The 16,640-nt window shown below is 37.3% G+C and overlaps 1 protein-coding gene across 7 annotated transcripts in view; it reads left to right on the top strand.

Annotated features, from left to right (window-relative positions):
* Window positions 1–16,640, top strand: part of LRP2 (LDL receptor related protein 2) — a 135,074-nt gene that overhangs the window by 29,027 nt on the left and 89,407 nt on the right. For all 7 annotated transcript variants that reach the window (XM_069781328.1, XM_069781327.1, XM_069781325.1 and 4 more), the window contains exons 5-13: window positions 4,109–4,219; window positions 4,336–4,449; window positions 5,737–5,853; window positions 6,634–6,777; window positions 8,190–8,309; window positions 10,232–10,360; window positions 12,042–12,211; window positions 14,476–14,699; window positions 15,476–15,682. In XM_069781328.1, the coding sequence (XP_069637429.1) occupies window positions 4,109–4,219; window positions 4,336–4,449; window positions 5,737–5,853; window positions 6,634–6,777; window positions 8,190–8,309; window positions 10,232–10,360; window positions 12,042–12,211; window positions 14,476–14,699; window positions 15,476–15,682 (1,336 nt within the window). The remainder of the gene's footprint in view (window positions 1–4,108; window positions 4,220–4,335; window positions 4,450–5,736; window positions 5,854–6,633; window positions 6,778–8,189; window positions 8,310–10,231; window positions 10,361–12,041; window positions 12,212–14,475; window positions 14,700–15,475; window positions 15,683–16,640) is intronic.

The raw sequence follows: 16,640 nt of genomic DNA, 5'->3' as shown, positions 1-16,640 counted from the left end.
TGGTGTTTGCCAGTCATTTATATTTTGCAAATGAAGTGCTGGCATACCATGGGAAGACAGATTGTGGAGAAGTATTCTGGCTAAGACAAAGAGATGCCTGAGTGGAAGGGAAGAGAAAGAAGAGCCCTTTTTTCCTGAGTGCTGGAATGAATGTAGCTGGATTTCCCCCCATTTTCACAAAGTTCATATTATCTTCTAGGAACTGTGATCACTAGGAAAAGATCTCTTCTTTTCAGTTTTCTGTAATTAGCCAAAGGTTCTTGGGAGGAAAAGATAAAAGAAACAATGTTCATTCATAAATGTTCTTCACAATTAAAAGCAAGGTGAAAGGAAACAGTGTTTATATTTTTCTGTCCCTTCACTTTTCTCTCCTAATCCCATGTTCAGTCTTATACTATCTCCTTTTGCGCTCTCCTCTTGTACAGCTGTATTCTCAGACCTCCTTAGATGCAAACTACCTACCTTGTCCTTTTAACTCAGAACTTCATCCTTCCTTTTTAGCTCTTTCTAATCCATCTGTCACTGACCTAGAAAAAAACAATGTGTCCGAGTCCCTGGAAGAGAAGCCTTCACCCTTCCTTTAGTTTTTACATAGTTCCAGGTCACTCACAGACTGCTGACACATTTTCCATGTGACCCCTAGAACACAGACAGTATGATCAGCTTCTCTGATCAGTATCAGTTCTTGCATAGCTATGGGTTTTTATACCCAAATGCAGTGCTGTGGGATCAGGTGTGTACAGAGAGATCTTAGTTTTAAAAAAAGACAGTCAGATAAAAGCTGGGAAATGTTTATTGTGCAAGCCCCAAATGCAGTGACTAATGTAAGACCTTCTCACTTAAATTCAAAATGTCATGATACTCACTTCCCAGACTTTCTTTGCTGGAGAGCTTTTCATTAAGCTAGATTGTATAGGTCTTCTGGTTTAGGGGGTTCATCCCATTCCTACCTTTTCCACTGCCAAGATCCAGATTATTCTGTTCCTGTTCAGAATTTTCCATTTGGTGATAGGGAGTAGAAGAATTCAGCTCACTCATTGCTAATGTTTTCTAAATTTTGGAGAGAAAGAAAGGCAGTTTAAGTCCTGTTTTTTCACAGCTGCAAGGACAGGCACTCCTTCATTTTCAGATATCCTAGTATTGTTATGAACTTCTGTTTTGGCTTCTTTCATTCTCTCAACATCCACAGAGTCCACCACAAACACAATGCCATAGGTGCATTTTGTGTGTCATTTCCACAGGGGCCTTAGCTAGAAGCTGTTGGAAAGTGTAGCACAGTGGTTGGCCCTCACAGAAGCCAGAGTTACTTGCTTGGTTCTTGTATCTTTGCTGCTTCTCCTCCCATAAAAATGTGGATGCTTATTGCAGTTACTGTGGAACTGTCCTGATGGCACAGATGCTTCTGAACTGTGCAATGCGTTGGCTACAGCCTTTGGTGTAACTCACAGCTTTGCCATTATTCATGAGGATTAGTTCTTAATGCCTCAAATAGTTAAAACCATTTTATTAAAATAATATGCTGTAAGGTACAAATAGTATAATGTACAATGCACAATGCAGTCAAAAATATCTTTCAGATCAGTGAGAAAGCTGTGATCAGAACTATAATTTACTAAACTTGGTCCTTAGACAGGGGATTGGGAATGGGGTTACCTGTACAGAGTTTAAAAGTTAAATTTGTGTCCATCGGGATTTTCAAAGAATATTCTTGCTTCTACAACTACAATTAAAATAAAGAATCTGTACACCAAGCAGATTTGAAAAGAAAATGAGGAAAAAGAAGTATTTGTTCACATTCTAGTAAACCACCAATGTAGTCGGAATGTGTATTTTTGAAGTGTCTTCAGAACATCTTTACTTATTGCCATGCTTGGTATTTTTATAATGATTTACGTTTATACACTAGATTATATAATATCATGAAGATTTTTCCAGGCTGAGGTCTTCTCCAGGCTTGCTGCAGGAGAAAAAACTTTGACAAAGTCTCCCTCCTTTGAAGGGAGTTTAATATGAGCTTGAGAAAAATCTTATTACTGACTAGATTGTTAGTTTGCCTGGGCATTCCTGAAGAAACAGGCAGTGCAAGGCAATGAGTTCAACTTCCTATTTGTTTGACATTCAGTCCATCAGAAACAGTTTGGAACATCACTGAAGGTATTTCTGTGGGTTATGAAGAAAAATGAGGAAAATTAGAAAACTGTCCATTATAAATGCCCTTAAAAGATTTCCCACTTCAGTGCAGGTACAAAACAAATACCTTTTATTGTTCTTTTTCTTATATGTGCCCCATAATACTTACAATACTCTTGTACTGCCATAGCTATTTCCTGCTGTACTGTAGAACTCCTGATGGTTCTTCCCTGTGATGGCTTCTCTGCTTCCAGACAGGGAAGAAGCATTGTTTTGACAGTGAGCATAAAACGTGGCCCCAGGTCAGGCCTTTCTTTCTTTCTGTAGGCAGACTTAAGACTTCAGAATCCATGTTGTTTCCAAAGCTTTACGAGTTGTTCATAAGCCTAACGCAAGCAAGAAATGGATGAGATGTCTATGTTAGAAGGGAGTTTGTCTGATTGAGAAGTGGGACTAAAGGATGCTAATCATATTTAGGGCATGTGTTGGCATTGTCAGTGCAGGCTTTTGAAATGGAAATCTGGGAACTAGCACCAGAAGGCCACAGGTAGGAAGGCTGTAGCTGGAATCCTGGTAATCTGCAACTACCGTTCTCTGATTAGGCACATACTGTTCCTGCCTGGCCATTGTGGACTTATATTAATTGCAGTGAAAATGAATGAAATGTAAATGAATCAATCAGGGAGATAGTCTGGCTAGACTTGTAGTGGACGTCAACACAGCTGTTTATGCTGTCATATTAAGAACTTAACAGTTAAAATCATGTAAGCCTATTCCATAGGTGACTGAAGTTTAGTGGGAATGTGATGATATATAGAACAGCAAAAGCAAGCAAAACAGTTTGCCACTGTCTGGAAAAATTGCAACTTTTCTGAGTTCTGCTTGAGTAATTTTATAATCCATGTTTTGAATTCCAAGAGTATCAATGAAAATGTGCCTAAGCGAGAGCCTGCTCTATCTGTTTTATTAACTCATATGGAAGTAAAATGGGATAAGAATTCAAACTGAAAATCTAAAAGGTGCAAAATGGAATTTGGTTATTTTCTTTCTTGAGGTCATTTATCTACCTGTATTTCTGTATAGAGGCAAAGGTTCAATAAATCTCACTTCCAAAAATAGCAATTATTTGCTTTCACACTTGCCATTTGCTGAAATAAATAACTTTTGTCTACACAGCAATGAGCTAAACTAAGCTCGTATTCTTCTACTCAACTCTAGCACGTGCACATGCTTAGTTTGTTGGATAGTTCCACTGAACTCACTGACTGCTTATAAGCATAAGTATTTTCAGAATTGGTTTTAAGTTAAGTTGTTTGAAATAATCCCTTGTGTTGGCCTGTAGGTCATCTACATAAGTAGAACAGCCAGAAACTGAAAACCCATTCATTCTGCAGAATCTTTTTTGTTTTGGGAAGGGGAAAACAAGAAATAAAAAACAGAGGTCCTAAAGTTGATCATGGACTTGGAAGTTTAACATCCTTGGCTTAATTACAACAAAACCATAAAAACCTGAAGTCTTTCAGTTTAAGAACTCAAGACATTCTAAGAAAACCTAGGAACTGTAAATTTCAGGAACTCCTTCTCTACCTAAGTGCTTTTATTAAGATCAATAAAGTGTAAAACTAAGCTACAAGTAAATAAAATAAATGTGCACAGCTTGTTCTCCTTTCATGTTGCATTCTTTTCTATCATATGGTAAACTGGGTTGCAAATCTTTTTGGGGTGTGGGAGGGCATCTAGTTTTTCTTTTGTTTCTTGCGAGGTTTTGTAGCATCTGTCTGAAGGATATTCTTAAATATCTGTTCGAGGAGACAGTATACTGGATAAATGGATTGTTTGTCAGTAGTAGTACAGGAAGTTTTGTATTCCTTTTTTGTTTTCTTATAAATCAAGATATTCTGTTGACACTAGATATATATGACTCATTATACTCTATAGTCTAATATTCATGCTAATACTGAAGGATTTCTTATTGTAGACTACCCAAGATGTGAACAGTTATCATGTGCAAATGGAGCATGTTTTAATGCAAGCCAGCGATGTGATGGCAAAGTTGATTGCAGAGATTCTTCTGATGAAGCTAATTGCAGTAAGTACCACATGAAGAGTTAATTAAAAACAAATATGCTTTATAGATCCTATTTTAAAGATTGTAGTTTTCTGACAGATTTTCTGTATGTTTTTCTCTGCTAAATTCTCTTCCAGCACATGGATGTACCAGTGCGCAGTTTCAGTGTGCTAATGGAGAATGCATCCCACGAGCCTTTATCTGTGACCATGATGATGACTGTGGAGATAGGAGTGATGAAAACTCTTGCAGTATGATGTTTTTGCATTTTTTTTCCCACTTTTAAAAACTATTTTACTAAGAACTGGTTCAAGCAGATAGCAGGAAGTTGATTGTTTGGCTATACAGCCATCAAAAGCTAGCTTCTGTTCTACAAGGACTTTTTTGTATGGAGAGAAGAAAATTGCAGTGCTACTTTGATAGACTTTTTTCAGGTTGTCTTTGCTGCTGAATGCCTGGTTGTGTGGTTACTATTTGAATTTGCTGGATTCAGTGACAGTTTGCTTCTTAACACATATAGTTCCACTTCTTCATGTTGTCATTTTCTTCATTTCAGCATGACCCAAAGGTAATTCCTTCACTCTGAAATCTCAGTTAGATACAGCATGCTATTGTTTTTTGTCCAAATTTGTTTGGCTATTTTTTGCATTTTTATTTTCTGATAGGTGGAATGGATCTTCTAGAATTATTCCCAGTTACTATAATGTGTAACTTTACAGACAGATAACTGTACAGATGGTTGTTCTTTAGATGTTCACGTAAGGTCTTTAATTGACTGTTCTGTTTCTGGAAATTTCTTGCTCATTCTTTTCTTCACAATCAGGGTATCCCAAAGTATTGCATCTCCAGCCAGAATCATGTCTGTAGAGTTATCACTTTTGTGAGCTATATATTTTAAAAGGACCCCCACTGATTATAGGATCTAAGTTAGTTTTATATTCTGCACTGCAGGAAGGCCACATTTTGCCATTAGTTGCTCTGTCCTACCAAGGACCTCACACCAGTATGATTCCACCCCCCCCCCCCCCCCCAATATTTCTCTTTCATGTCTTTGGCAATGCCTGTCTTTTGGAGCACCCACAAATGTTTCTGAACTCTTAGGGAATGCTTCCCAGCCATGGAGGGCTTTGACATAAATGTTCATTGGGTTTTTTTGTTTGTTTGTTTTGGTTTTTTAACTCTGTTTCTCTGAGTACAAGGCATACAAATATTTTACCTCCTGATGTCTTGAGTATTATCTCCTTGTCATGTCCACCTTCAGGAACCTTGTTAATAAGGTGCTCTGCATCTAGTTGCACAATTAATTGAGAAACTTAGCCTTCCCTTTCATTTCTATAAAGACCCAGAGTATTCTAAAATAAAGTTCATACCTAAAACCAGAGCAAACCAGCAGTATTTACAAGATATACAAGATCTAGAACTGGCTCACTTTTTCAGGAAAGATTATAAATGACTATTCATCTATGAGACAATATTACTGTTTCTAACCTTTTAGCCACTTAGAGTAGTTTGATTTTTCTCCATGTTTCTTTTCTTAGCTTATGCAACTTGCAGAGGCAACTTCTTCACTTGCCCAAGTGGCCGTTGCATTCATCAGAGCTGGATATGTGATGGAGATGATGACTGTGAAGATAATGAAGATGAAAGAGGATGCGGTATATACTAATGCTAATTACTTCTAATGTTGACATTTTCAGAGGAAGACCTCACTAAAATTTTGATCAATCAAGATGTTCTGAATCCATTTTAATTGTGTGGAAACCTTAGAATTTCATCTTCACTTGTTTCTTTCTTTTTGTTACTTATGCAATATTTTTTATTGTTGTTTGTGTGAGAGTTATTGCTGTGATACTGAGTATGATGCAGACTAAGTTTAGCATATAGCAACATCTTTTTTTCTTTTATGTCTTCTCTTACATCTTTTGTTTTTTTTCCTGCGGCGATTTTTCAGGTCATCTATTAAGAGACATGAGGGTCCAAATAACCAAAATCAGTTGGTTGAAAATGAAAATAACTCAGTTCCTGCCAAGATTTGTCAAGCGAGAAACAGAAATTTAATGAATGAAAGTGTGGGCTTTTTTCTCTTTCATTGGCCTTTTCTATGATGATCATTATTCTCTTTATCCAGGCAGCCTTTGTGTGTTTTGAAACCACAAAACTATAGTTCCATTTCTGGTCCACCAGTTAGTCTAAAGCTAAATGGTTTTACTGTTTCTAACAACACAGAAAACTAAAAGGATTCATGTGTCTGCACAAGTATTGTTTGCATGACAAGAAGTATAGATGATGTTTCTTTTATAGTCTTTCCCAGCTGTGTGCAAGAACCAGAAACTGAATAATGAAGGATAGACATGCTTTGGGAAGCTATTAGGCAAGAAATTCGAAGTATTTTTTGAAACATACTCCTCAATTATTCTTGTTTTTCTTTTCCATAGAAAGTGGTCGCCATGAATGCTACCCAGGAGAGTGGGCCTGCCCTGCGTCAGGGCATTGCATTCCAATTGGGAAAGTGTGTGATGGGGCTGCAGACTGCCCTGCAGGAGAAGATGAAACTAACATTACTGCGGGGAGACATTGCAGTATGTATTAGAATCAAAAGCATACACAGAATAGCAGAATCATCAGCATTGATACCTCTTCACATTCACCTTTTGTCTCCTAAACAATGCTGAAATTTTGGAAGCTCACTATTTTTGTTGGCACTGTTTTGACTAGATGGTCTGAGGCATATATGCTGCAAAGAGACCATTTCTTTTGTAATTCTGTACATGAGGTTTCACAAATAAGGATTTTAACTCACTCTCCATATCCCAAAATGTGTTCAAGAAGGCAGGGAAAGGTGTGCTATATGCCCTTTTTTGTTTAAATATCTGTGTTTTTCCCTGTTTATAAGTAAGAAGGAATGTTATGTACTGATTGGAACACAGGAGTGAATTAGCGTATCCTGAGCCTTGGCTAAGTTAGTTTCTTAGATTAGAGTTTGCAAAAATATCTTTTCACCTGGGATGTCTGGTTCTCCAGTTAGTGATATACTGGCTTTTCTCTGTTGGAGGCAATGAGTTAATTTCACTCTTATGAACACTGATTCCCTCTGAGAATCAGGACCAGGGTATTTTATGTTTTTAATTTCTAGGAAGAGGAAAATTCCTATTGATAAAATCATGCCTTTTGGAATAGAAGGGCAGAAAAAAAATAGGAAATTAAACCTTATTGTAAGAAAACGTCTCTTGCTTTGCTGAATGGTTTTATAGTAACATCAGATGTGGGCTGCAAAGCAAGGCATTTATCAGAAGAAACTGAGGAAAAGGAAGATGAAAAGGAAGGAAGTTTAAGTCAGCAACTGCTTTACAATCATAATTTTATCATCTATCACTGAATTGTTTATTAGGTAGTAGTACAAGGAAAGGGAGAAGTGGGGAAGGAAAAAAGAAGAAAGAGAGAGAGAAGAAAAAGATAAAGAAGAGTTTCTCCTTGGACACAACCCAACCAATATATTCTAATATATTGGAGTAATATACATATTCTTCTTAATGTAATGTAGTAGGTTTTTTTCTGCATAAAAGAGTAAATGATGAGGTTATGTGCCAATAGATGGAGCTCGAGGATGTGTTGTTCACAAGTAGGTCTTGTGGAACCAGAGAAAAGTATCGTGCATTGCATATGGCTTACTCAGTGGAGCTTTTTACATGGCACTTATTGGTGGTGGTTCATATAAGATTGATGCTTATCCTTTAACTCCATTCTGAAAATCTATTATAAACAGTAGCTTATCTTCTGTTTTCCATTTCCTTGCCTGCATGTATGCAAACATATGTGATTTTGTGGAACTTTAGACATAATTTCTTGTGCAGATTTGTTTTAACAAGCTGTTCCTGAAATTGTAGACTCGTCATAGAAAAGACTATAGCTTTGTAACTGTTAGTAAGGCAAAAAGCAGTTCTACTGGTAATATGCGTAGTTGTATTTCTGAGCTATTTTATTTCCTTTTTAGACATATCACACTGCGCTGCTCTGAGTTGCCAGTATCGCTGTCATTCTTCTCCATCAGGAGGGATGTGTTATTGCCCTGCAGGATATACAATAAGTAGTAATGACAGTCGTACTTGTGTTGGTAAGTGAAATACAGTGATTGCTGATACCTAGTACCTTCTCACAGCTCATTGGGAAAGTTTGGATTCCAGGAAGGCGAGTAATTTCCAAATGGGTGGATGTACTGGCAAAGAGAAAATCTTAAGAGTCCGCAAAAGAATTAAAATCTAAGTAGTACAATGGCAGCATAGTGACACAGAAACAAACCAGAGAGATATCATAAAGATCTCTTTCAATAAGACTGCTAAAGATGTAGTGAGAGCATGATTATGTTTAAAAAGATTTATTCTTGGATAGCTGTTTTATTATCAAATTTTTTTACAGGTCTTTTTAGTGGTTAAATGGGGAGAGTTTGTTTCTGGTCCAGGGATGTGTGGTGGTGTATGCCTGGAAAAACAGTTAATGATATTGAAGTGTTTGGTACTTTTTGAAAGTGGCTTTATATGAAGACAGTAGATCATTGTACTTTAAAATGAAAAGGGTGCTTTGTATTTGCACTATGGAATGGCTGTATCTCCTATGACATTTCAATATATAGATTATTTACATTAAAGTGAAGAATATTTGCAAGAATGTAAGGGTAAGTGAGGTTTTTTGGTATTGCATTTCTATTCTGTAGCTGTTGTAACTTGTTAGTGCACACGCTTGGTAGTACAAATGATTTATCTCTGTAACTGGAAATAGAGTAGCTTCAGAATCATGAAGTTTAGCACTGCCTAATAAAAGAAACTGGGTAAATATCTGTTACAGGTTTTCAACCCAAGCTATGGTGTTTGTGCTATTATAAGTATTCCAGGTGCTCAGTCTCTAATCTCTATTTTTGAGATTACTGGGTGGCTGAGGGCTGTATGAGCTGCAATGACAGCATGGTTGTTCATAATAGAGAGAAGGAATCAATGCACTGACTCCAGGTGCAAGATTTACTCCATTCTTCCACTCTTATGTGGGAAATACATGAAGGACATATTTGCAAACCTGGTGCAGTCTCAGTGAGTCTTCTGTTGTTCTTTGACAGTAGAATTACCAGTTTCCAGCAATGTAATGTACTGATAATACTCAGGTTTTCAAGTGAAGTAGGTCAGACTTTTAATGTCAAAGCCATGTGTTAAGTAGTGTCAGAAATTTCCTGAGCTTTAAATAACTGTAGATAGGATGAAACACCAGACAGTATTCAGATCTGATTTTTTTTTTAATTTATTTTTTTTTAGAAAATCAGAATTTTAAAAATCCTTGTTTTTAAAAGATGACTAGTTAAATACTTCACAATTTTAGAAGTAAAAGATTCTGTAGCAACCCTGGAAATTGCTTGTAGAGCACATCTGTGAGAACTTGCTGGCTCGTCCTAGGTGCAGACTCTACCTATACGGTATTTTGCATGTCAGAGTGAACTTCTTTGTCCTTTTTGCTGGCTGGTTCTGGTGCACAGCCAGCTTTTAATTGGAAATCAGACACCTGTTAGCATGGTACCAAGCCTGAGCTAATAAACACTGCCTTTTAGCAGGACTTATTAGCTTGAGTACTGCACTAACATAAAGGTAGGGCTCCCCTTCAGAGTTGGCTTAAAGCCAGCTGAGAGTGTGTGTGTGTATGAAGTGTACAGATCTGTTGCAGGAAGAATACTGCATAGACATACTCTGTATTGTGGAAAGTAGACAATGACATCCCTTCTAATGATTTTTCCTCTGCTCCTGACAGGTGTGGAGTTTTTTTGGTGGGGGTGGGAGGGCGTGGGTAGGTCCCTGAGCAGCAAACATCAGTTGTTTTGTTATCCAGAAACAGAAAATTGAAACATCCATAGAAAAACATGCAAAACCTCTTTTCTCATGCCACAGTTTTGCAAAGAGTTATAAAGTGAGCAGAGAGGACAAACTTGGAGCTTCCCAAATATAATGGCATCCCTTTTATAAAAACATTGCCTATAAATATGCCTTATTCACTTGACAGATTTTGATGACTGCAAAATGTGGGGTGTCTGTGACCAGCTGTGTGAAGATCGTGTGGGACATCACCAGTGCCACTGTGTGGAAGGTTATTTCCTAGAGCATCATCGGCATTGTCGAGCCAACACTTCAGGTTAGTGTGCAGCAGTGCAAGTCTCTTGCTGTTGTTCGACTAATAGATAGAGCTAGATACAATGGGGCAGTTTTCATGGCTATGCCATACAACTGTATTTGATTTTAACAACTCTGGCCTTAAGGACTTAAGTTCAGCATTCAGAACATCAGCAATTATCAAGAGACTCTGCATCTGCTGGCACCTGTAGGCTGGTGGACCAGACTGCCTTATCAGGGCTGCTTATCCTCAAAACAATGTCTTCTAGGCTCCAGCATTTTTTCAGCATTCCTGATTTCTGCAGAGTTGGGAGGTCATTGCCAGAGCCCTCCTTAATATATAAAATTGTGCTCCTGTGGGAGGCAGTTTCCTGACCTGCTCTCTGTGGAACTCGGTGGGATCAAGAAATCAGGAAACCTCACTTTTTCTAGAAGGACTGTGCCATGCAAGAAGATGGGTTTGCTGAATGGTGAGATCAGACACTTGCCTGTGAGGGTTACCATGCTCCTGGCTTCTAGTGTCCCAGAGTCTCAACTCTGCAAGAACGCTTGCCTCACAAGGAGTGTGGTTCCTTATCAACAGTAGGCAGCTGCTCCTGGATGTTCACCTCCTGCTCTGTTCTGAAAGCAGCCCTGGGAAGCCCTTCTTTGTGGCGGTGTAATAGCTTAACAGGCTTTTGTGTGAGGCAGGTATTCCTGCCTGCAGGAACTCAGTGGGAATGGGAGTCCCTGCTTGGCATAGCTGATTAGCAGTCATGCTTCTTAGAAAAGCATGAACTGCCCAGTTCCCTCCCCCTTCCTTCTTTCTTCAGCCATGTCTGCAGAGCAGTCACCATCTCACAATTTTCTGAGTATATCCTCAAAAAATAGGGAATTTTTGAGCTAATGAAATATGCTTGACTGTATTAAGGCATGCATATGCCAGCACTGGGAAAGATTGTTCTGTTTCCAGAAAATTTTTTCACAAGAAGCTTTCCATTCAAATTAGGGTGACTTTTGGGCCAGTGAGTTGTTTGTAAAGTGTTGATTTTCTATATTATTAAGGGGGGGATTTCATACCTGCTCTAAATTAGTTTCCCTGGATTCATTTTTGCTTTAATTGGAGAGGGTTTTATGTATAGGGTGAATAGGATTTGGACTTAAATATATTATTGTCAGACTTACACCAAGCCTTTCAACAGGTATCTACTTTGAAAGTGAGCTTTCCTTCAAAGACTTGCTGGAATCTTCTACTGTAAGATACAGCAAAGATTTTCTGATGAGATGAGAGAATGAAGAAGGTGGATAGGATAGAGCAGTACATAAAAAGATAAGAAACATGGCCTGCCTTCTAGAATCAAGGAATATCTGAATCTTATGGGGCAGAAAAATCTTAAGAAAGTTTATACTTTAAAGGAGCTAAAGCAAGGAAATAGAAGAGTAGAAATAGTCTTTTTGAGTTTAGATGCGCAGGGGTTTTGTAAAAGTTTTACATGGTAGGGCTTTTAATACATATTCCTCCCTGGTTTGCTCCAAGTCTAGAAACCAAAGGCAAATCAAAGCAAGTTAGTACTCACGTAGAAACATTTATACAGATTGTAGTCTGAGCATCTATTTAAACCTTTGTGTCCAGTGTGTATGAACCAGTATGTGTATATTTCAATGCCCCTTTGCAAAATAGCTTGCCTGCAGAGTAGTCATATATTTGTCACCCCTGCTTTCAGCTGGTGTTGCATCAATTATTTTTTCCAACGGCCGTGATTTACTGATTGGAGATCTTCATGGAAGAAGTTTTCGTACTTTGGTGCAGTCTCAGAATCGTGGGGTTGCAGTTGGAGTGGACTTCCACTTTTACCTGCACAGAATCTTTTGGACCGATACAGTGCAAGATAAGGTGGGTATAAATTTCAAGAAGAATATATTTTTGTGTATGTGGAAGTAGAGAACTGCAAGAGGCAGAATGTGTTGATAGGCCTTCATTTTTGAGAGCAGAAGCTGGCTGTATTTTTGTTTTCTAACAAAAAAGCTCCTTGAAATGTTTTATGTTAATGACCGCATTTTTCAAGCTATACTATTACATGTGACATATTAAACAAAGAATCCTATTATATGTGAATGTCTTGAGCAACTTTTAATTTTACTTGAGATGGAGTCCAAAAAACTAATTAAGAGAAATAGTAGACATTCTTTCAAAACAGAACAAATTTTTCTTGGTAATTTTTTGAAACATGATCGTTTAAAATGTAAAAGCTGTGTGCTGTCCAAGATGATAAAAATCAGATTTCTTCATATACTTCAAATGGCACTGTAATTGAGCTTGGATAACAAATATTGACAGTATTTTGTGTAATGAGCCAATATTTTGTTACTTTTTTTTTTTTAAGAGGAAATATTTTATCTTCAAGATACAGTAAAACAGAGTAATTTTAAAAAACAGTCTGGAGACCCTTGTGAATGTTGGACTTCACTCTTGTTCTTTTTCTCTGTGCTTAACTTGAAGCAAAAAAAGTCCTAGGTCAAATGCTGAAACGCCACAATCTTCACCCCATATTGATTGTCATGCAAAGTGAAGGAGAATCTATGGCCTGCCTCCTGCTGACACCATGTATGGATCAGTTTGGTGTCACTGTTGTTATTCTGAACCTACACATAAGCTATAGTTTCTACTATAGTGCCACATTGGTTCTGTTGGAAAGCACATGGCATGGCTGTCAAGTAGGACAGGATTTGTATGCACGATTTTTGACTTGTTCACAATTTTGGCATTTTTATTTTCACTGCAGTGGGTTCCCATTACTGCAATTGCATTGACAATGGCTGAATTAAGTCAGGGTTAAATCTGAAATTTCATGAGACAGGAGATTTATGCTATATCTGTAAAAGGTATAAACAAAAGATAATATGGTTTTTTTTCACTGCACAGCCCAGATGGCCAGGACTGGCTTTTCATCTGCCCCAATATAGTTAAATCCTAATTAATTAATTAGGATTAATTAATCTAATTAAGTCCTGGCTAGAATACCCCAGTGAAAACAGTGACATTAAGAATTTTCTTATATGATCCATATTTCCACCTGACGTCTTAAAATAAAAATATTAGGGGATTTATTTTGGTTGTCTTTTTTTTTTTTTTTTTTTTTTTTTTTTGTAGATTAAGATGTAAACTAAGCCAGAAAATTGTGGGTTGTGTTCTGTGTCATCTTTATCTCATTTAGTGTACTGTCTGATAACCTAATGCCCATAAGCTCTTCCGTCAACAAAGTTTCCAAAGAACAGAATAGGCAGTTAAATGGTTTTCCTTGATTATTGTTACCTGGATCTGAAGGATATTTAAAATGATACAACTATTTCAGCTCTTAATTTTTCTTTCATACATTTACTTGTGATAATCTGTATTTTCATTTCAATACATTCCAAACCTCATGCTGTTGTTTCAAAAAAGTGATAATGATTCCTAGCTTTTCATATTACCCAGTGTTATAAACACGTGATTACTGTGTATATAAAATTATCATGTTTATACTGTTTGCTTCCCGTAGCTCTGAGCTTGCTGTTAAGATAACAACACTATTTCTTCTTGAGCATGATGCTGTTAAAATTAGCCTTAAATAAAGGAGACCAGATGCAATGCTGAGCCTTCTCCTTTCTGTCAGGACGGAGAGCTTTCCCTTCTTCACTTTGCAATTTCCCCTTAGTGGTTGGTGCAGTAAGAGCTCCCTCTGTCGTTTCTGGTCACTGATGAGAGATTTGCTAAAGCATGTTCATTTGTTTTCAATTAATGCAAATACTGGGTTTTGCTGGATTCCAGGAAAGCAAGATGCACTTTCCTCATCTGTTGGTTTGGTTTTTTTGGTGTTTTGGTTTTTTTTTTTTGTACAGCAATTTGTCATGTTTGCTAAAGCACAAAGCTGTTTTAGTCTGTTACCTTGTCCATTTTGCAGAAATGCTAGTTGAAGGAAAGCTTCCTGTAGTTTTTGCATTGTTTTCCAAATTTTTGCAAAAAAACTCTAAGCTAAGGCAGAGCTTAATGGGTGACTTGGTTGTATCTAGTGGCCAATTGTGGATCTGTGCTCAATGTGATGATAAAGGACAAGTGCCATGTGTCTTGTGATTAGCAAAACATCATGTGGGCACTGACAATATTTGTATTGTTTTCAGGTTTTTTCTGTTAATATCGATGGCTCTGATTTCCAAGAAGTTTTAAATGTTTCAGTTGACACACCTGAAAACCTAGCAGTGGATTGGGTTAACAATAAACTATACGTGGTTGAGACCAGTGTGAACAGAATAGATATGGTTAATTTGGATGGAACAAACCGTGTGACTCTTATTGCTGAAAATCTTGGAAATCCTAGAGGAATAGCACTTGATCCAACTGTTGGGTAAGTGATACATGTCAGGTAATGGTAAAAGTTGTCAGAAATTCCTTTATTCTCATGCAAAAGAACTAAGAAATAGCTAGGGTGGTCATTTTAGATTCAGATATAAAATGTTTTAAACGTTTACATTCTATCCTAATCTATTCTAAACCTTAAATTGTTATGGGAGGGCTGTGCACTGCTTTTATTCCCAATGTGCAGAATTTCTTTTATTGCTAGTGTTGCACGTGCGTGAGCAGCTCTGAAAACAGGGGAACTGTGAAATTGCCCTGCAGAAGAGTAGAAGTTATCCTGAAAGATTTCTGTTGTGATACCATCCACAGACCTTCTACTATCTGAAATAAAATGCTGGAGTGAAGCCAGGGAAGCTAGTGTTTCCCAACCCAACAGGCTTCAAAAATATATGTGAGCCATGAAAACTTGGATCCTCAGAGAATGGGAACAGGAATTTCATGCAACTTGTAGTGATGGATGCTGCTTTCATGATGCATCTATTTGTCACTGGTTTATTTCTGGCCACACACTTAAGTCTGTATTTTACTAAGGACACTCAGTATTTCTGAAGGTCTTATGGGTGAAAGCATGTTTCTTTCTAGATTCATTCTATAAAAGAAAATGCAAATTACTTCTTGGGCAGGAGGTATAAAGTGTGTTTTCATCGTATACCGGCTGAGAATCAAGTTCTGTCCTGAAAGGGTGCTAGTTTTAAATTCCATGTAAAATGCTGGGTTTTTGTAAAATCTCAAGGAAACATGGGACTTTTTTTTTTTTCTCTTTAGTTATTTGTTTTTCTCAGACTGGGATAGTCTTTCTGGTGATCCTAAAGTGGAAAGGGCCTTCATGGATGGCACAAACCGTCAGGATTTGATAAAAACAAAATTAGGCTGGCCTGCTGGAATAACTCTGGATATTGTATCAAAGAGACTTTACTGGGTTGACAGCCGGTTTGATTACATTGAGACTGTAACTTATGATGGGCTTCAAAGGTAGGAGAAATATTATTCCTTGGAGGTTACAGGTACACTGATTATTTTGTATCTAGTTCAAAGAAAGATTTGTCTAACCAAATGAGATACACAAAGGATGAAAATTACAACATAATGAATGTGACGCACCTTCATATCGATGGTGTCATGCTATTTCTAGACAATCCTTACTTCCTCCATCATTCTTTGTCCTTTTTCTACCTTGAATACCTATTGCACTTCTTTTATAATGTACTTTTTATAGTCCACCACTACAGTACACGTTTTTATAGCATTTGCTTTTTATTATTTTTGAATTATATACACTGTCTTCCATCATCATTGCTTTGCATCTTTTTCATGAATGAATTTATTTGAAATATTCCACTCCAAAGCACCACTTTGTATAATGGGTATCAAGTGCTCTTCTTACATTTTATAAATCTTTGCTGTCAGAAATTATCACTCACCCTATTGTGATGCTGGGGAAACTATATCACAGCATGCAAGAATGGAGTCCTTGAGTTTTTATGGGACTGTGTCTTATAGTATAGCGTTCAGGAGCCTGCTTATCTCTGCATCTGTGATTAATCTCTGTTACTGAAGCACAAGAAAAAAATTGTCCCCTTTAGCGTGCCTCCTACATATTGACTTGAAAAAGAGTCCTCTGATCATTTGACAGGCTTATTGCTTAATGTATTTTTTCACTTACAAAATTATAAAAATAATGCTGGTGACTTTGATCCTTTATCAGGGTTTAGTAAGACAAGAATGTGTTTAGTAAAATCTCCAGTTTTTGGAGATAAAAACTTATCACTCACAGCAACACCAAAAATCTTGTAGATGTTGTGCACGTGGGCAAGAGCCAATGGCATAGTCTGCAAAGAATGTTAAAATATAGCTTACTGTCCACTTGTGTCACATCTTGCATGCCTGCTGCATGAACCTATATCACCTGGGAAACTCGTAGAGTAGAGCT

The sequence above is a fragment of the Haliaeetus albicilla genome, chromosome 4, assembly GCF_947461875.1.
Source record: "Haliaeetus albicilla chromosome 4, bHalAlb1.1, whole genome shotgun sequence".
NCBI classification, from domain to species: domain Eukaryota; kingdom Metazoa; phylum Chordata; class Aves; order Accipitriformes; family Accipitridae; genus Haliaeetus; species Haliaeetus albicilla.
The sequence above is the reverse complement of the archived record's forward strand: the minus strand, read 5'-3'. Positions and strand labels throughout refer to the sequence as shown.